This window comes from Camelina sativa, chromosome 20, assembly GCF_000633955.1.
Source record: "Camelina sativa cultivar DH55 chromosome 20, Cs, whole genome shotgun sequence".
Lineage (NCBI taxonomy): Eukaryota > Viridiplantae > Streptophyta > Magnoliopsida > Brassicales > Brassicaceae > Camelina > Camelina sativa.
In genome coordinates this window covers 21,661,405-21,682,705 of record NC_025704.1, presented here as the reverse complement: position 1 = coordinate 21,682,705, position 21,301 = coordinate 21,661,405, and the positions used below count along the sequence as shown (strand labels likewise).

Below are 21,301 nucleotides of genomic sequence, written 5' to 3'. Positions count from 1 at the left end.
TTTTGGCAGCGTGAGATGGGTTTTCTGGGTCTTATTGTTTATGCAGAGGGAGTTTCTGTAGAGCCAGAGAAGATTCAGGCTATCAGGGATTGGCCTAGACCGCAGAATGCCACAGAGATCAAAAGTTTCCTTAGTCTGGCAGGTTATTACAGGAGGTTTGTACATGGGTTTGCGAGCAGAGCACGTCCGTTGACTAAGTTGACAGGGAAGAATGTTCCTTTTTTGTCACAGGAGTGTGAGGAGGGCTTTGTAAGCTGATAACTCTCTAATTTACATGTTTTTAGCATCCTTTTTTGTCCATATTTTGCATTGTTCATACCTCTAACTTAGCATTTTTAGGACATTAACTGTAGGAATTTACTTTTAGACCATTTAGGGTGTTGCATTTTTGCATTTGCATGTTTTGGATGAAAACAGGTGCTAAAGAGCCTACAATGGGGAAAAACAAGGACAAACCCGAGCATGTACACAAAGGAGCCATCGAGCTGGAAGAACAAGTCCGAACTCCAACACGAACGAAGAGGATCCAAGAGCAAGAAGAACACCCGAAGATCTACCCGAGGTGTAACCTGACCTCATCCTCATGTACCCCATCGAGTAGACCATCGGCCAGGTCTGGAAAGCTAGGTCAAATGGGTTTCCATAGATAAATCCCTCCTCTCCTTCCTTGCAAACGAGCACGCCGCAGACCCTCAAACCAGAGAGCGAGAGCTTCTGTGAGAAAACTGAGCGGCTCAAACACTTTTCCCTTTCTTTTTAGATTTTATTTCATAACTTTTTATCATTTCTTTAGATTTCTATCATGTATTCTTTCTACTCTACTCTACCGTTTATTATAATGAAATTTTCATTCTTATTTTTTGTTTTGTTTCTTGTTATTATGTCCGAGTAGTGTAGTAAAGTTTCTAGTGATGGGATAGATGATTTTGTGTTCTTGATCGGTTAGGATTCCTTAGTTTGATTGTATGTGTTTGATAGATTCCTTCTAGGTTGGTGTTCTTAATGCTGTCAACAGACTAAGAGGTTGAGATTAGATCTAAGGTGTTTTACCACCAAGAAGTGTAGATGAGATGCTTGAATCAACCAATGCTAGAGGTTTACTCACTTAGCCTAAGAGATTAGATGAGTAAGAGGTTTACAGACAATAATGAATCGGATCTTAATGCTTGCTTGGTCATGTTTCTCCAACGAGAGTTGGGTAGGGGAGTGATCAAGGTTGATTGATTCTAGTGCGAGAGTGTGTTAACAAGATTTTAGAGATTCATTTTCTAGGAAATATTTGCTTGAGGCATGTAAGGGATCTGTACTGGTCAAGAATACTTAGGATTCGATTACCCAATCCTTAGGAGCTTTCGTATTTTAATTGTTTGCATTTTCTTTCATTACTCGATCCCTTACCCGATCTGGTACCTGATAACCTGCATCGATTAATACCTCGAGTTGTTCATATCTCATTTGCTTACTCGATCACCCACCCGATCCTGTACTCGAATGCTTGCATCGAATGCTTAGGTCGTGTGGTTTCTTGTTTATATTCTTTCCTTTTATTTATTTTAGGATTGTTAGATCAAAACCCTATTTGGTTGGCTTGACTTGCACTGTTCTGATCATATCCTTCCTGCTAGCAATAAACAACCATTTGGATTGATAACCCTTTGTACTACAACTGCATAGGGAATTGATACCCTGGGTGAAAAACATGTCAATCAATTTGGTGTTGTTGCCATTTGGTTGTGTTTATTTTGCTACGTTTAGTATTTCAGCACTTGCTATATCAAGTTCTTTTGTTTATATTTTTTCGGAATCTAACTTGTTTGCTTTCGCTCTTGTTTGTTTTGAATCTCAGGTACAACCCGAGCACCCACCCGACCCGTCACTCGATCACCTGGATCGAGTTTTCCCTCTTGTACACACTCGGACACCTGTGCATGCAAACACGATCCAGAGGTAGCCAGAACCTGGCTACTCAGACAGCAACAATGATGTGAGCACGGGACAAGATCCTGACCGAGACGACCGAGACGCATCGGACATGACCGAGACGACCGAGATGCATCGGACACGACCAAGATGCCTGACCGAGATGCGCCAAATGCAACCGAGACCCCAGCTTTGTGCACGGCCAAGGTTCCAGCAATTCTCCCGGGAGCGACAACAAGATCAAGGAGCTCCGCCAAGGCTACAAAAAAGAGGATCAACCTCTTTGTCCGATCGTTCGTCAAGCATCAACCGACCAAAGATAACCTTGAAGGATCAGTCCGCATGGTCTTCACCCTTACCCAAGGGTGAAGACAACCAAGTCATTGTAAGTGAGGAATCATACTTTTTTTCTTCACTCCGTGTTTTTCCCAAGTGGTTTACCGGAGGAGGTTTTAACGAGGCGAGGAGCTTCAATGTATAACGTCCAAGCCAAGTCGCTTCCCGCGTCAAGGCCGAAGACGGTTATCTTTCTTTCCCTTTGCTTTGCGTTTTAATTTGAACTTTGGAATATTTCCTTTTGAACGTTAAGAGTGTTTGTGGCAAAGTTTGTTAGTCAAAGGAGGCGACGTGTTCTATTTGTAAAGAGAACACGTCAAAGGACGATTGTGTGGACCAATATGAGTCCGCGTGTCCTTAAGCCCCTCTCCTAACCTAGCTATTTAAACCCTCTCTTAGCTCTTTGTAGTTTTTCAGACTTGAATGAAATTAAACCTATTTCTCAAAGAGAGATTCTTTGATCTTGTCTTACTATTTTCTTTAGATCAATCCGGGATTGTCCAACGGAAGAAACCTAGCTAACTTCAAACCGGGTTCATTGTTCGCTAGACACTGTATCGAGAGGAGAGCCAAACCTCTCGTGTCATCACTCGTTCCACCTCTGTTTCCATCGACTCGTTTCATATCGCAACCACCATCACTTCTTATTCGTTAGCTGATCCGCATTCGTCTGTCCGTACAGCATCCGTTCAACCTGATCGTGGCCACGAGTTCGATCTCTCATACGGCTCGTTTGTTTTCCTTCATATCTCGTTTCCCTCGTTTGTTTTGTCTCTAGTATCAAATCCACAAGCCTTGTCCGAGGAAAGTATCGTCTAGCTCGATCGGTCCAAGAGCATCTTTCTTGTCCGTTCCGCAAGCGCGACCTTCGATCACATCAGCTTGGTATCAGAGCTTCAAAAGCTCCTGCAAGGTTGTATCTCTCTAAAACTCATCCCTTTTGTTTAAAGTTTCGATCTTGAGCTTGTTTGGTAGTCTAGTGTGCTTTATCTCGTTTCGCATGTTCCGATTAGTCATTTGGTTTAATTTGGTGCATATGTTGGGTTGTTAGGCATTTGTTTAGCGTTCATATTGTGCATCCTGTTCATCCTCGTGTTTTTGTCCTTCTTCTTGCTTAGACACTTTTAGATCGATAAAGCTAGCGTCGTGTTTCGTAGTTGTGTTTTTGTTTTTGGTCATAAAGCAATCCTTGTAGTTTTGTGCTTTTGCTTTTTGCTTTTGTTTAGTCTTAGGTTTGAATTTGCGAGCTGTCATCAATTATTCGTGTGACGAAGATAAATATCTCTTGTGTGGTCCTATTGAACGTTAGATACTGACGTGCTTTTGGTTTTTGTTTTGACGAGGTTTAAATTCAAACCCAAGCCACATCGTGAAGCTACACGTCACCATAGACCGTCCGTACGATGGCCGATCAACAACCACCAGCAAATCCACTACCTCCACCCGAAGTAGGAGTCACTCTAGCAGCTCTATGCAAAGGCATTGAGCAACTAGCCGAGCGTATGAACCGTCTCGAGTTGTTAAACCCACCAAGGGAAGATCCTATGCCGATGAGGCGTCAACGCTAAGGACCGGAGCAAAGCGACCAGTCCGAAGAAGATTACAAGCCAAGGCCTAGACAACGTCACCGACGTGATGATCCTTATGACGAAGCTTTGAGACGTCACGATCTTGTTCAAAAGATGGTAGCGCCAACGTTCGCCGGTAAATCTGATCCGGAAGCCTACCTTGAATGGGAGAGCCGCATGGACCACCTATACTCGAGTCACAACTACCCGGAGTTGCACAAAGTCCAATACGCCGTAGCACAATTCACCGACTACGCTCTCAGATGGTGGGACCGTCTTGAAGCTGAGTAGCACCGCAACCGTGACCAACCCATCACCGTTTGGGAGGTCTTGAAGGCTGAGTTGCGCAGGCGTTATGTGCCTCCTTTCTGCCACCGCGAGCTCCAAAAGAAGTTTCGGAGGCTTACTCAAGGCACGCGATCTGTAGAAGAGTACTTCCAGGAGTTCGAACACTTGCGCAACCGTTTACAAGTTGAAGACTCCGAAGAATCACTCATTGCGCAGTTCTTAGACGGTTTACAAGACCGAATTGCACACAAGGTCGAACGCCAGCCTTATCAAGGCTTTGAGGAGTTGTTGCATATATCGGTGCAAATTGAGGGGCAAATCAAGAAGAAGAACGCCACCTCAAGTCGCACCAGAGCTCAAGGAGTCCCAAGCTGGTCTCCTAATGCGTCAACATCAAACCGGCCCAAAGAGAAGCCGAAGGCGACCAACGTCGACACAAGGTTCAAACCAAGAGAGCCGGCCACCAATGAGCGACAAGACCCGCGACGTAACACCACTGACGTCCGGAGCCATGACATTGTGTGTTTCAAATGTCAAGGGAGAGGCCACTACGCTCGTGAATGTCCAACCATGCGCACGATGATCATTACCGAGTCCGGAGAGGTCGAGTCCGACGGAGAAGAGGCCGAAGTGAAAGATCAAGTCGAAGGAGAAGAGGCTTGAAGAGGCCGTAGCTGAGCCAAACGTTGGGGAGCTTCTGACGATTCGACGCATCCTCAACACCAGCGTGGCGACCGCCGATGATGCAAGCTAGCGCGACAACATCTTCCAAACCTGATGCACTGTAAGTGGGAAGGTTTGTGGCTTGATTATAGACGGAGGATCTTGCACTAATGTTGCAAGTTCCAGTCTAGTCAAGAAATTATCTCTTGAAACCAGAAACCACCCTCGACCCTATCGTTTAAAATGGTTGAATGACAAGACCGTGATTCATGTGAAGGAACAAGTCATGGTTTCGTTTAGTGTTGGTCCGTAAAAGGACCAAGTCCTATGTGACGTGGTTCCTATGCAAGCTAGCACCTCCTATTGGGGCGACCTTGGCAGTTTGATAAGAGAACCACTCATTGCGGCCACACAACCCAATACTACTTCGTCCATGACAATAAACGTATTTGCTTGAAACCCTTGAGCCCCACGCAAGTTCATGAAATGCAAACGAAGTTATCTAAGGATTCGGACGATAAAAGAAATTTTTTGGTTCAATATGGTGATGTTAGGAAGTCCCTTAAGGACTCTAACCAAGTGTTACTAATGATTTTTCGAGATTTATTAGTCGCAGGGCTCGAAGGTTCGATAGACGCCTTACCGGACGCGATACGAGACATCCTCCGGCGCTTCGCTAACGTGTTCCCGGACGAGCTGCCTGAAGGTTTACCACCGATCAGAGGCATTGAACACCAGATCGACCTCGTGCCTGGAGCCCAACTCCCAAACCGGCCTACGTATCGAGTAAAACCGGAGGAAGCAAAAGAGCTTGAGCGCCAAGTGACCGAGCTTATGTCCCAGGGTTATGTCCGAGAGAGTTTGAGCCCGTGCGCTGTCCCTGTCTTGCTCGTGCCTAAGAAGGATTGTTCGTGGCATATGTGCGTTGACTGTCGAGCCGTCAACAACATCACCATCAAATATCGACATCCTATACCGAGGCTGGACGACATGTTAGACAAGCTGAGCGGATCAAGCGTCTTCTCAAAGATCGATCTTAAGAGAGGTTATCACCAGGTTTGCATGAAGGAGGGTGGTGAATGGAAGACAACCTTCAAAACAAAACAAGGTTTGTACGAATGGTTGGTAATGCCATTCTGTCTTTCTAACGCTCCTTCTACATTCATGTGACTTATGAACCATGTTTTAAGAGCTTTCATCAATAAGTTTGTTGTGGTTTACTTTGATGACATTCTCGTATATAGTTCTAGTTTGTCAGATCATGTTAAGCACTTAGAATCTGTCTTGATTACTCTCCGCGAAGAGAAATTGTACGCGAACTTGAAAAAGTGCATCTTTGCTGCTGATGAGTTAGTGTTTCTAGGTTTTGTTGTACGCTCACAGGGCCTTAAGGTAGATGGAGAGAAGATACGAGCTATAGAGGAGTGGCCCATGCCTATAAGCATCTCGCACGTCCGATTGTTCCATGGCCTCCCAAGCTTCTCTTGGAGGTTTGTGAAGGATTTCAGCACGGTCGCGGCGCCTCTCACAGCCGTAATCAAGAAGAACCGCGAGTTTCAATGGGGAGAGGAGCAAGATCGAGCGTTCAACAAACTCAAGCGACGCCTCACTCAAGCCCTTCTACTTACCTTGCCCGACTTCAACAAGATGTTCGAAGTGGAGTGTGATGCGTCTGGCGTAGGCATCGGTGCGGTTCTCACTCAAGGAGGCAAACCGGTGGCTTACTTTAGTGAAAAGCTCAGCGGCGCCTCCCTCAACTACCCCACGTACGACAAGGAGCTCTACGCTCTAGTGCGCGCCATGGAGACCTGGCAACACTACCTCCTGGCCCGAGAGTTTGTGATTCACACCGATCATGAGACTTTGAAGCAGTTGCACGGCCAGACAAACCTCAAGAGACGTCACGCAAAGTGGCACGAGTTCATCGAGTCTTTCCCGTACATGATCAAATACAAGAAGGGAAAGGAGAACGTTGTAGCCGACGCATTGTCACGAAGGCACTCTTTGATCACTACAATGGACGCTCGAGTCTTGGGGTTCGAAAGCATCAAGGATGCGTACGCTGAGGATGTAGAATTTGGTGATTGCTTCAAGAACCATGGAAAAGGAATCTACACCGAGTTCTACTTGGACGAAGGGTTCTTGTTTCAAGGCCGACGGCTTTGTATTCCCACCGGATCCATTCGCAAGTTACTTGTTCGAGAAGCTCACAGTGGAGGCTTGTCTGGTCACTTTGGTATCAACAAGATGCTAGCCGTGCTTCAAGAGCATTTCTATTGGCCGAAGATGCACAGCATGGTCGAGAAACACTACGGACGCTGTGTAGTGTGTCGAGCTCTGAAGTCGACAACTCACCCTCATGGCATCTACATGCCTCTACCGGTGTCAACAGCGCCTTGGATCGACTTGTCTATGGATTTCATCCTCGGCCTACCTCTCTTAGGACATAAGGACAATATAATGGTTGTGGTGGACAGGTTCTCGAAGATGGTGCACTTTATACCTTGCAACAAGAACAACGACGCGGTGCAATTGGCGAACCTCTTCTTCAGTCAAGAGATCAGGCTTCACGGCTTACCCCGCACCATGATCTCCGACCGAGAGCTAAAGTTCCTTGGTCATTTCTGGCGAACACTATGGAAGAAACTCGGCACCAAGCTCCTTTATTCCACCGCTGCTCACCCGCAAACTGACGGCCAGACCGAGGTCGTGAACCAATCGATAGGAGCCATGCTTTGGACGGCTATCGCAAGCAACAAGGGTTCATGGCTCGAGTGCATTCCCCTCATTGAGTTTGCTTACAACCAAGCTGTCCATTCTTCAACCAAGAAGTCTCCGTTCGAAGTTGCCTATGGGTTCAAGCCGCTCACGCCTATGGATCTTCTGCCTCTACCACCGGACGAGACCGAGAACCAAGATGGAGCCGCGAGAGCAGAGCTAGTCAAGAAGCTGCACGAGGAAGTTCGAGCAAACATCGAGAGAAGGACCAAACAGTACGCACGCTTCTTGAACCGGGGACGCAAGCCTATGTTGTTCAAGCCAGGCGAATGGGTGTCGCTTCACTTAAGGCCAGAACGGTTCCAGCAGAGAAGAAAAGAAAAACTCAGCCCCCGAGGATACGGACCATTCAGAATCGTTGAAAAGATCAACGATAATGCTTACTGTAAGTTTTAGAGTATGAATGTGTAGAGATCGAGTGTGTAGAACAAAAGAGAGAGTTGAAGCGTAAGAGAGTGTAGAGAGAGTTTTGAGATAAAGTGTAGAAGAATAATTCTCACTTCTTACCTAAGAAGAATCCTAGATACATCCTAATTATAGACAAGGGAATAAGCATATTCCTACAAGATCCCATACACGATTTACATAGTTGAAAGCGACATCCTTCCCTTAGCTTAACATGTGACTATTGTTTGACTTGTGCAGCCTCCCACTTGCTTGATCTCGTAACGGCTACATATGAGAAGGATCTAGATGTTTTTTGAGACATTAGTGTCTCCTCTTGAAGGGCTGAACTCGTAAGGCCTCCAATCTTGCAAAGACGGCTATATGAGATAGTTGTACAAACATGATGCATTGTACGGACATCGAGTATGATCATCAAGCTTGGACTCACGAACACCTACGTCATTAAAAACTTATAGAAAACCACTTGGGAAAAACTATACTCAAGGGAAAAAGAGTGTAGGTGCCATGGTGGGGAGACTTCATGGCTTAGTGAGATCTTTAAGGCTGAGCTTAGGATGAATATACTCACACACTTGTGGACTGGCAGCCTTTGTAAGGATGTCAGCTAGTTGTTCTTTGCTGTCGGTATGGCATGGAAGAGTGACACCGAGTTGAATCTGCTCTCGCACCTTGTGACAATTGACTTCGATATGTTTTGTTATCTCGTGGAAGACTGAGTTGGTGGCTATATGAATGGCTGCCTCGTTGTCACAATGCATAGTGATAGGTTTTGATGATTCGACTCCAAGATCCTTTAATAAGGCTTTAAACCACATAAGTTCGGTGGTCAGCTTCCTCATGGCCCTATACTCGGACTCCGCACTCGATAGTGAGACAACCTTTTGTTTCTTGCTTTTCCACGTGACAAGGTTCCCTCCTAAGAACGTGCAGTATCCAGTGGTTGAGCGACGATCCCCACGGTCTCCGGCATAGTCAACATCACAATATCCTATCAATTCGGTGCTTTTGTTCCTTCCCATCCATATGCCTTGTCCCGGTGATCCTTTTATGTACTTGAGGATTCGATTCACCATGTTCCAGTGATGTCTAGTCGGGTTTTGCATATGTTGACTCACCTGGTTCACAGCAAAACAAATATCATGTCTCGTAATAGTTAGGTATATAAGCTTACCTACTAGACGTCGATAGCGAGTGACATCTTCGAATGGAGCTGCCTCAAGCTCCCCCTTTCCGGCTGTCTTGTAGTTTTCCTCAAGTGGTGTGGTCATAGTCTTCGATCCAAGCTTTCCTGATTCACTTAAGAGATCAAGTGCATATTTTCTTTATGATAAGAATAATCCTTCATCGGATCGATAAACTTCTATCCCAAGGAAATACTTAAGCTCTCCAAGGTCTTTAATATCAAAAACTGATTTAAGAAACTCTTTAGCATCTTGAATGCCTACCTTGTCACTTCCAGATATGATGATATCATCAACATATACTAGAATGACTACTATACCTTTGTCACATGGTAGTGTGAAGAGTGTGTGATCCGATTCTGACTTGCGAAAGCCTCTCCCAAGCAAGGTTGTACTGAGTTTGTGGTACCATGCTCTAGGTGATTGCTTAAGGCCATATATCGCCTTGTTGAGCTTAAACACTTTTCCCAGACCGATTGTATCTTCTAGACCGGGTGGTGGCCGCATGTAAACCTTGTCTTCAAGCTCTCCCTGTAAGAACACGTTCTTAACGTCCATTTGCCATAGCTCCCAGTCCAAGTTAGTGGCCAATGAGAGGATAACTCAAACTGTGTGTAGTTTGGCCACCGGAGCAAACGTATCCTTATAGTCCTCCCCATACGTTTGTGTAAACCCATGAGCCACAAGTCTGGCCTTGTAGCGCTCAATTTCCCCATCACTTTTGTGCTTAATTGTGAAGATCCATCTTGATGTTACAGCCTTCTTGCCGTTCGGTAGGTCAGCCTCATCCCAAGTGTAGTTTTTCTCCATGGCCGTAGTCTCCACATGAACCGCATCTCGCCAAACCTTATGATCCCTGGCCTCGTCATACGTTTGGGGAACCCAATGTGCATCAATCTAGCCAAGAAAAACCTGATGTTCCATAGGAAAATGAGGTAGGGTGCATACTGCTTGAATTGGATGGGCTACCGCAGCATTGTTGTAGTGCACAGGCTTGTTTTGTGAGGCGATGCGTTGGCTGCGTCTTAGTGGTGTTACTGCTAGGCGTTGACTGCGTCGTAGTGGGATGACGTCCTCATTGTCATAATCATCCTCATCTTCATCGTTTGGCGTTGTAGTAGCCGATGATTGGTTCTCATCCTCAAGTGGCTCAAGTTGCTCGAGTTGCTCATGATTTGCATCGGTTGTGGCCACAACGGTAGGCTGAGTAGAGTCGATGGATGGACTTTGTGAAACACTGTCAGTTGAAGGAATTGGGTCCTCTGGTGATTCTGGCCCGGCTAGATACATCCTAGGAAGAAACTATGGAAGAAACTCGGCACCAAGCTCCTTTATTCCACCGCCGCTCACCCGCAAACTGACGGCCAGACCGAGGTCATGAACCAATCGTTAGGAGCCTTGCTTTGGACGGCTATCGCAAGCAACAAGGGTTCATGGCTCGAGTGCATTCCCCTCATTGAGTTTGCTTACAACCAAGCTGTCCATTCTTCAACCAAGAAGTCTCCGTTCGAAGTTGCCTATGGGTTCAAGCCGCTCACGCCTATGGATCTTCTGCCTCTACCACCGGACGAGACCGAGAACCAAGATGGAGCCGCGAGAGCAGAGCTAGTCAAGAAGCTGCACGAGGAAGTTCGAGCAAACATCGAGAGAAGGACCAAACAGTATACACGCTTCTTGAATCGGGGACGCAAGCCTATGTTGTTCAAGCCAAGCGACTGGGTGTCGCTTCACTTAAGGCCAGAACGGTTCCAGCAGAGAAGAAAAGACAAACTCAGCCCCCCGAGGATACGGACCATTCAGAATCATTGAAAAGATCAACGATAATGCTTACTGTAAGTTTTAGAGTATGAATGTGTAGAGATCGAGTGTGTAGAACAAAAGAGAGAGTTGAAGCGTAAGAGAGTGTAGAGAGAGTTTTGAGATAAAGTGTAGAAGAAGAATTCTCACTTCTTACCTAAAAAGAATCCTTGATACATCCTAATTATTGACAAGGGAATAAGCATATTCCTACAAGATCCTATACACGATTTACATAGTTGAAAGCGACATCCTTCCCTTAGCTTAACATGTGACTATGGTTTGACTTGTGCAGCCTCCCACTTGCTTGATCTCATAACGGCTACATAGGAGAAGGATCTAGATGTTTTGTGAGACATTAGTGTCTCCTCTTCAAGGGCTGAACTCGTAAGGCCTCCAATCTTGCAAAGACGGCCCAATGAGATAGTTGTACGGACATGATGCATTGTACGGACAAGGTGTGACTTCTCATACTTACCGACTCGAGCTACCAGGTGAGTATACCACATCAACATCCTACAAAGTTACTGATCTCGTTCCGTTTGACGCAGGTGACAACGAAGATGTTTTGGGGACAAAACCTTTTCAAGGGGGAGGGAATGATGTGAGCACGGGACATGAGCCTGACCGAGACAACCAAGACGCATCAGACACGACCAAGATGCCTGACCGAGACGCGCTAAATGCAACCGAGACCCCAGCTTCNTACACGCTTCTTGAATCGGGGACGCAAGCCTATGTTGTTCAAGCCAAGCGACTGGGTGTCGCTTCACTTAAGGCCAGAACGGTTCCAGCAGAGAAGAAAAGACAAACTCAGCCCCCCGAGGATACGGACCATTCAGAATCATTGAAAAGATCAACGATAATGCTTACTGTAAGTTTTAGAGTATGAATGTGTAGAGATCGAGTGTGTAGAACAAAAGAGAGAGTTGAAGCGTAAGAGAGTGTAGAGAGAGTTTTGAGATAAAGTGTAGAAGAAGAATTCTCACTTCTTACCTAAAAAGAATCCTTGATACATCCTAATTATTGACAAGGGAATAAGCATATTCCTACAAGATCCTATACACGATTTACATAGTTGAAAGCGACATCCTTCCCTTAGCTTAACATGTGACTATGGTTTGACTTGTGCAGCCTCCCACTTGCTTGATCTCATAACGGCTACATAGGAGAAGGATCTAGATGTTTTGTGAGACATTAGTGTCTCCTCTTCAAGGGCTGAACTCGTAAGGCCTCCAATCTTGCAAAGACGGCCCAATGAGATAGTTGTACGGACATGATGCATTGTACGGACAAGGTGTGACTTCTCATACTTACCGACTCGAGCTACCAGGTGAGTATACCACATCAACATCCTACAAAGTTACTGATCTCGTTCCGTTTGACGCAGGTGACAACGAAGATGTTTTGGGGACAAAACCTTTTCAAGGGGGAGGGAATGATGTGAGCACGGGACATGAGCCTGACCGAGACAACCAAGACGCATCAGACACGACCAAGATGCCTGACCGAGACGCGCTAAATGCAACCGAGACCCCAGCTTCATGCACGGCCAAGGTTCCAGCAATTCTCCTGGGAGCCACAACAAGATCAAGGAGCTCCGCCAAGGCTACAAAACAGAGGATCAACCTCTTTGTCCGATCGTTCGTCCAGCATCAACCGACCAAAGAAGACCTGAAGGATCAGTCCGCATGGTCTTCACCCTTACCCAAGTCATTGTAAGTGAGGAATCATACTCTTTTTCCTCACTCCGGGTTTTTCCCAAGTGGTTTACCGAAGGAGGTTTTAACGAGGCGAGGAGCTTCAATGNGAATTCTCACTTCTTACCTAAAAAGAATCCTTGATACATCCTAATTATTGACAAGGGAATAAGCATATTCCTACAAGATCCTATACACGATTTACATAGTTGAAAGCGACATCCTTCCCTTAGCTTAACATGTGACTATGGTTTGACTTGTGCAGCCTCCCACTTGCTTGATCTCATAACGGCTACATAGGAGAAGGATCTAGATGTTTTGTGAGACATTAGTGTCTCCTCTTCAAGGGCTGAACTCGTAAGGCCTCCAATCTTGCAAAGACGGCCCAATGAGATAGTTGTACGGACATGATGCATTGTACGGACAAGGTGTGACTTCTCATACTTACCGACTCGAGCTACCAGGTGAGTATACCACATCAACATCCTACAAAGTTACTGATCTCGTTCCGTTTGACGCAGGTGACAACGAAGATGTTTTGGGGACAAAACCTTTTCAAGGGGGAGGGAATGATGTGAGCACGGGACATGAGCCTGACCGAGACAACCAAGACGCATCAGACACGACCAAGATGCCTGACCGAGACGCGCTAAATGCAACCGAGACCCCAGCTTCATGCACGGCCAAGGTTCCAGCAATTCTCCTGGGAGCCACAACAAGATCAAGGAGCTCCGCCAAGGCTACAAAACAGAGGATCAACCTCTTTGTCCGATCGTTCGTCCAGCATCAACCGACCAAAGAAGACCTGAAGGATCAGTCCGCATGGTCTTCACCCTTACCCAAGTCATTGTAAGTGAGGAATCATACTCTTTTTCCTCACTCCGGGTTTTTCCCAAGTGGTTTACCGAAGGAGGTTTTAACGAGGCGAGGAGCTTCAATGCACAACGTCCAAGCCAAGTCGCTTCCCGCGTCAAGGCCGAAAGTGGTTATCTTTCTTTCCCTTTGCCTTGTGTTTTAATTTGAACTTTGGAATATTCCCTTTTGAACGTTAAGAGTATTTGTGGCTAAGTTTGTTGGTCAAAGGAGGCGAGGTGTTCTATTTGCAAAGAGAACACGTCAAAGGACGATTGTGCGGACCAATATGAGTCGGCGTGTCCTTAAGCCCCTCTCCTAACCTAGCTATTTAAACCCTCTCTTAGCTCTTTGTATTTTTTCAGACTTGAATGAAATTAAACCTATTTCTCAAAGAGAGATTTTTTGATCTTGTCTCACTCCTTTCTTTAGATCAATCCAGGATTGTCTAACGGAAGAAACCTAGCTAACTTAGAACCGGGTTCGTCGTTCGCTAGAGACCATATCGAGAGGAGAGCCAAACCTCTCGTGTCGTCACTCGTTCCACCTCCGTTTCCATCGACTCGTTTCATATCGCAACCACCATTACTTCTTATCGCAACCATTCGTTAGCCGATCCGCATCCATCTATCCGTACCGCATCCGTTCGACCTGATCGTGGCCATGCGTTCGATCTCTCAAACGGCTCGTTTGTTTTCCTTTATATCCTGTTTTCCTCGTTTGTTTCGTCTCTAGTTTCGAATCCACAAGCCTTGTCCGAGGAAAGTATCGTCTAGCTCGATCGGTCCGAGAGCATCTTTCTTGTCCATTCCGCAAGCGCGACCTTCGATCACATCAGCCAAGCTCAACAACCACAACCAACATCCATTGAGGAGACAATGAACAATCAGAACGGTCCAACAGCTCCTCAAGCAAGGACCAACATAAGAGCAGGAGATGCTCCATCTACTCATACTCAAAGGAATATCATTGTGCCACCTGCTGTGCAGAACAACAATTTTGAGATCAAGAGTAGTCTCATCCAGATGATACAGAGTAACAAGTTTCATGGATTGAAAATGGAGGACCCATTAGATCATTTGGATGCATTTGATAGGCTCTGTAGCCTCACCAAGATAAATGGAGTTAGTGAAAATGGATTCAAACTCAGGTTTTTCCCATTCTCTTTGGGAGACAAAGCACACATCTGGGAGAAATCACTCCCCAAGGAGTCCATCACCACTTGGGAAGCATGCAAGAAGGCATTCCTGGCCAAATTATTCTCCAACTCCAGAACCGCAAAGATGAGGAATGACATTTCCGGCTTTGTTCAGAAGAACAATGAAACGTTCAGTGAAGCTTGGGAACGTTTCAAGGGATACACTACCCGATGTCCACACCATGGCTTCAGCGCAAGATACGCATGTTGCTGGACACCGCAAGTAATGGTAACTTCCTCAACAAGGATGTTGATGAAGGTTGGGACCTAGTGGAGAACTTGGCTCAATCTGATGGGAATGACAATGAGGAGTATGATCGCACTATGCGATCTACAGGAGAGGAAGATGCCAAGTACAAGAGGGACATGAAATCCCTCAATGACAAGCTTGATAAACTACTCAACCAGCAGCAGCATGTTCATGCAGTATCAGAAGAAGAGCAGTTTCTACACCAAGATGGGAAGACTGTACAAATAGAGGATGTCAACTACATCAACAACCAGGGAGGTTACAACAAAGGGTACAACAACTACAAGCCAACTCAGACTGTGCTTTACCAAAACCCGATACACATCCCAATACTACCATCTAGTTCGTCATCGCTGGATTTGCTATCCTTAATGCACACAGTCCTATCCACTCAGAGGACCGACACGATACACATTAATACAAGATTCGACAATCTCGCCTGCCGTCTGTCCGCCAATTTCCAAGAACTACACAACAAGTTATATGCCTTGGGATCTCGAATTCAGGTGCTTACAGATAACTCGGCTTCCACCTTAAAAAGTCTTACGGAGTCTGCAAACGCGATCGCCTTACGGAGTGGCCGACAATTACCACCACGAACAGTACAACTGAACATCATTGAGGACAGCAATGATTTAGATGGGGAGAATCTCCGTGAACCGACCACTTCTGCTGAACCACCAAGCCACTCTCCAGAACAACCCGACCCCTCACCCGACCACACTACTCGGATAGGTGATCGGGTTGACCCTCCAGTAACTCCGCCTCCTGCAGACAAACCGGGAGGAGAGAAGTAGAAAGAAAGGAGATTCATTCCCCCACCTTACAAGCCACCTCTGCCGTTCCCTGGACGATTTTGCAAGGAACTCCTGAAGAAGTAAAAGGTATTGTTCGAGAAACAGAAGCAAGAACTCGAACTTCGCATGCCCCTAATGGATGCCTTCACCTTGATACCCCCTTACCAGAAATTCCTAAAGGATGCAGTTATGGAGCGAATCAAGCAAGTACAAGGGATGGTTATACTCAATCATGAGTGCAGTGCCATAATTCAGAGGACTACCGCACCTAAGAAACTGAGCGACCCGGGATCGTTTACTTTACCTTGCTCGATCGGACCATAGAAGTTCAGAAGATGTCTTTGTGATTTGGGGGCATCAGTCAGCTTGATGCCACTTACTGTAGCTAACCGTCTCAGATTCGAGAAATTCAAGCCTACCGACATCCAACTGGTTCTGGTAGATCAAACTACGAGGTTGCCAAGTGGAGTTTTGAAAGACTTGCCGGTCAAGGTAGGGTCAGTAGATGTACCAACCGACTTTGTGGTTTTGGAAATGGATGTGGAGCCAAGGGATCCGCTTATCCTAGGACGACCATTCTTAGCCACCGCGGGGGCAATGATTGATGTAAGGAACGGGAAGATCGATCTGAAGCTCGGGGAAGACCTTACAATGCAGTTTGACATTTGGGAAACTATGTAAAAACCTACAATAGCTGGGTAAACCTTCTGGATAGAGGAGCTAGAAAAACTTCGTGAGGAGGCATTTGAGGAGATTGCAATCGGGGATTGCTTACATTGCTTACAAACAGCACTGACAACTGATGGTAAGGAGGGATTCGTACATCAAGAAACGGAGCTCTGCACGGAGCTGCTTGATACTTATCGAGACGTCATCGAACCGGAGCTAAGTGAGGACATGAGGGAAGCTGAAAGAGAGGGGGTTATGCTCGACAACAGAAGCCTGGACAAGTCAGTAGTCACCTCTTACGTAATGTCATGCAGTTGTTCAATACCAACCCACCCGGATGCTAACACGATCGCCCCATCGAGTAGAGTGATCGAGCAAAACCTTGAGCAGCAACTCCAACCCACCGATGACTGGACCGAGTCTAAGGCGCCTAAATTGGAACTCAAACTTCTTCCATCTGGGGTAAGGTACGCTTTCTTATGATCTTATTCAACTTACCCAGTGATCTTCAATTCTAGCCTGCCTGAAAAGGAATTGAAATTGCTTTGCACTCAATTAAGAAACTATAGGAGAGCAATAGGCTATACTTTAGATGATATCAAGGGCATATCCCCTGATCTTTGCACCCACCGAATAAACCTTGAGGATGAATCGTACTCTAGTATAGAACCTCAGCGTCGGCTAAATCTGAACCTGAAAGAAGTGGTGAAAAAGGAAATTCTGAAGCTGCTCGATGCTGGAGTTATCTACCCTATTTCTGATAGCACTTGGGTGTCCCCGGTGCACTGCGTTCCAAAGAAAGGAGGAATCACCATCGTCAAAAACGAGAAAGATCTGCTAATTCCCACAAGGACGATAATTGGTCATCGAATGTGTATCGACTATAGGAAGCTTAACACTGCCTCAAGGAAAGATCATTTCCCCCTACCATTCATCGACCAGATGCTAGAACGACTAGCTAATCATTCTTACTACTTTTCCTTGATGGGTATAGTCAATAGAAACTCAAGGTTTAGACCTATGAGACAAGGAAAGTCCAAAGTCGAGAGCAAATAATGCATGGAGCGTGAGTCTATCGCCTAGAGGTGACCTTCCGTAGATCGGTCGGAGGAATGCGGGCGGTGGAGACGGTTGCACGGGAAGCCTTGGCTGATGGTTGTTTGAGATTCAAGGACAAATCTAGGTTGGTGGGAGAGAATTGTAACACCCCGTGAACCAAAACTCTGCGTTTTGATGGTGGGTGTTGATCGACACCAAGGGTGGTGTCGGTCAACACCATTGATTTCTGGTTCGACCAGATTGATTTAATTATTGATTTGGACCGGTTTGGTTTAGGGAAAACCATTAAACCGAGTTATTTAAGTGTTTTGTCGACCAGAAGGGTTTTGGAAAGATTGTTTGGTCGACGTTTCTTCGTTTTGAGAGAAAACAAAGAGAAAGTGTGTTCTTGAGCTTTTTGGTGATTTTTGGGAGATTTGTTGGCTTTTCTTGGGAGATTTGAAGCTAGGAAGGATCTAGAAGCTTGCTAGGAAGGTTGGATTAGTTGTTGTTGGTCAGAATCTTCTTGCAGAGAGGTGAGTGCATGACCATGGGTTATCTAAGCTAAGATCTCTAGTTTTTCTGTGATTTGGTGCTTATGTGGTTGTTTCTTTGAGTTCTCTATGGTTATTTTTGGCTGTTATGGCTGGGTTTTGGCTTCTGGGAATGCATGGAGCGGATTGGAGAAGTTTGGAGGCGAGATTCGGAGTTTATGATTGAAGGAAATTGATGCTCGGCATCGGTGTTGATCGACACCAGTTGAGGTGTCGGTCGACACCAACGCGAGGATGGCTCGAGACTTTGGCGAGTGTCGATTGACACCATGTGGAGGTGTCAGTCGGGAGTGTCGGGCATGGTGTCGGTCGACACCCTTCTTTCAGATACGACAGATGGTGCATGCTTTATATATTGCCTGGTTTGTTTTGTTGATTGTTGTTTGTGGCATGTAGCGATCTTATTGCTTGTGTGTATAGCCCAGTACATGGGAGGATTGCCTCACTGAGTGTTTATAAAATACTCATGCATCTCAATTTGTGTTTGTGGTGCAGGTAAAGGCAAAGTGTGATCGTGGAATCAAGGCAATGAAGAGGAGGATGTTCTAGTGGTTCGCTTGGTTGTCTGGCTTATGTTAGGTGGCTAGAGTTCATTCCTAGAATGTTTTTAAGGATTGCTGGTTCTCTGGTTTATGTTGTTTGGATCTTTAGTTTATAATTGGAATTAATACTGGTTATTATTTTATTGGTTATTGGATTATTGGATATTTATTGGTATTGTTATTTTCGCTGTTGTTTGTGATTGTGGTTAGGTGACTAGTGGATATGGGACCACTAGTTGTAGTTTTATTATTATTATTATTATTATTATTATTATTATTATTATTATTATTATTATTATTATTATTATTATTATTATTATTATTATTATTATTATTATTATTATTATTATTATTAATTATTAAAAAAAAAACGGGTCCGGTGGTTTCAATAAAAGGCTTGGAAATAACTCTACTAAATTTCAATATCTTTGCGTACGATTTGAGCAGTCAACTCTTTTTCTCCTAAAACCTAAAAATTCTGCTTATTTTGCATTCACTCTAAGGTCAAGCTAACTCTCTTTAGTTCTCTCTGCCACTCCACACGACCAAATCTCCTTCTCTCTGAGCAACAGCGGCGACAAACCTCTACAACTAAAGCAGAAGAGAAGCGTCGATCTTTGTGGAGAAAAATTAGGGCCTCTTTGGTTTAATATAATTAAACAAGAAATTAGCTAAACCAATAATTAATTAAACCATCTTTTTGGTTAACCAATAAATCGATCTGGTTAATAAACCAACAGTGACTAAACTAAATTCACTTCAATTCCCGATATAAAAATCAAATATTTATATTTTTGGGACACGGGCGTTACATATTTTAAGGAAATATTTTCTCCAGATTACAAAAAAGATTTTTTTTGTAATTCTTAGTCATCGAACTATAATATATTCATTTTTTACAAACTTATCAATAAGGTTTCAAAAAATATGTTGCATATTTTATATATTGATATACATGGTTTATTAGGTGTTTTTAGCCATGATATAAGTCTTATCTATAGAGTCTTTTTGGTGTTTTTAGAGTATTTTTGAGTCTTTATAGGATTTAGTATCGATGAGAGCATAATGAAGCTAAATAGGAGGATTTGGAGCACATTCAAGCATTGAGGCCAAGCTGTGAAGTTGGGAGATGAATTTAGAAGTATGCATCGGTCGATGCAAGTGATGGTGTCGATCGATGCATCATCCAACAGAAGAATTGGAAGTTTTCTCACAAGTTTTGAAGATTTACAAAGTTGCCCCAAAGTTTTCCATATTTGCATCATTGGTCCATGGAAGTTTTTAGGAATATAAATAGGATTTTTGGTCATTGTTTTAGATCTAAGCTTTAATTTTCCCTGCAACTTTTGAGAGAAAACCCTGAGAGATTTAGAGAGCTTTTGGAGAGAAGAATCAAGACTCCTTCAGAAAAGATTCAGAACTCCTTTACTTCTTCTTTATTCTCTTTCTTAATGCAATTTATTCAGAAGATGTTTTGCTTTTCATTGATTATGTCTGAGTAGATCTGCTTGTTAGATTTAGGGTTTCTCATTAGGTATTTCATGTTTTATTAGATCTGTTATTATTTAGGATTATCTTTCATGTTCTTCACCATAGGTTGTTTTTAATTCTAGATCTTTGATTAGTCATCTGGATTTAGATCTTAGGATTATTGATTGATATGAGAATATAATTGATTTTCCTGATAAAAAACCATTGGTGAACAAAATTACTTTTTGCAAAGAGATTTGAATTAGTGATTTTGTGAACTTATCTAAACTTGATTTTATTGCTGGTTTTTAACTTGAATTTTGCAAAGAGATTTGGATTTTCGGGTTTTGAAACTTAGATAATATTTGCAGTGATCACTGATTTATTTTACAATTGTGTTTAGAGTTCAAGAACGGTGCTTAATTATTGAATCCTGCTTGCTTAATTAATTGATCTGATTTTCCATGATTTCCGGAGAATTTCCCTAGACCTAGCGCTTTTAATTCCTGAATTTACAACACTTTTTAATTCTGTTTCTGAATTGTTTTTAAGTTAATATTTTGATTTAGCATAATTAAAAAGATTATTAAATCTATTGTGTGAATCTAGAGTCCTTGTGGATTTGATCCCTAAGTACTACAATTGATCTCTTAATTTGAGAGAGTAGCTCTAGGGTAAATGTGAGCATATCAAATTTTGGCGCCGTTGCCGGGGACTCTTTTGATTCACCATTAGATTAAAGTCTTTAATTTTGTCTAAATTTTTCTTTTTCTATTTTACTCACACGCTTTTGTTTCTTTTCTCTGGTGTGTTTCAGGTACATGCCTAAGCCTAGCACCAGGAAAAATCCAACTGGTCCAGTTGTGAAGCTTACAAACCAAGAGTTAGGACAACTAGAGCGTGATAACACAAAAGCAGCCAAGTCAGCGAAGATGGCCAATACAATCATATTGAGACATGATGCGGCTGGAGTTTTGAGGGATCAAGAGGGTCATGTGCGCAACGAAAAAGGCCAAAAACTTGATGTTGATGGATGGGTTATTCATGAAGAACTCGTTGTGGTTGATGAGAATGCAGGCGGCATCGATCGACGCAACAATGGCATCGATCGACGCAACCAGGAAGGCATTGACCGATGCAATGCTGGCATCGATCGATGCAATGTCGGAGCTGGTGCGAATGGTGCGGATTTGGATGGTAATGACCAGCAGATTCTTCAGCTTAGACAGGATAACAATGGAGAGCTTGTCAAGACTCTTGCGGACTTCAACAGGCCAGACTTATTCTATGAG

The 21,301-nt window shown here is 44.3% G+C and overlaps 1 protein-coding gene across 1 annotated transcript; it reads right to left on the bottom strand.

The window, feature by feature from the left end:
* On the bottom strand, positions 8,480-9,229 carry LOC109131227 (uncharacterized mitochondrial protein AtMg00810-like). Its single transcript, XM_019241920.1, has one exon. The coding sequence runs from the start codon at positions 9,227-9,229 to the stop codon at positions 8,480-8,482; it is 750 nt and encodes a 249-aa protein (XP_019097465.1).

Coding starts and splice junctions, on each gene's coding strand:
- LOC109131227 (XM_019241920.1), bottom strand. CDS start 9,229: ATGACCACACCACTTGAGGAAAACTACAAGACAGCCGGAAAGGGGGAG.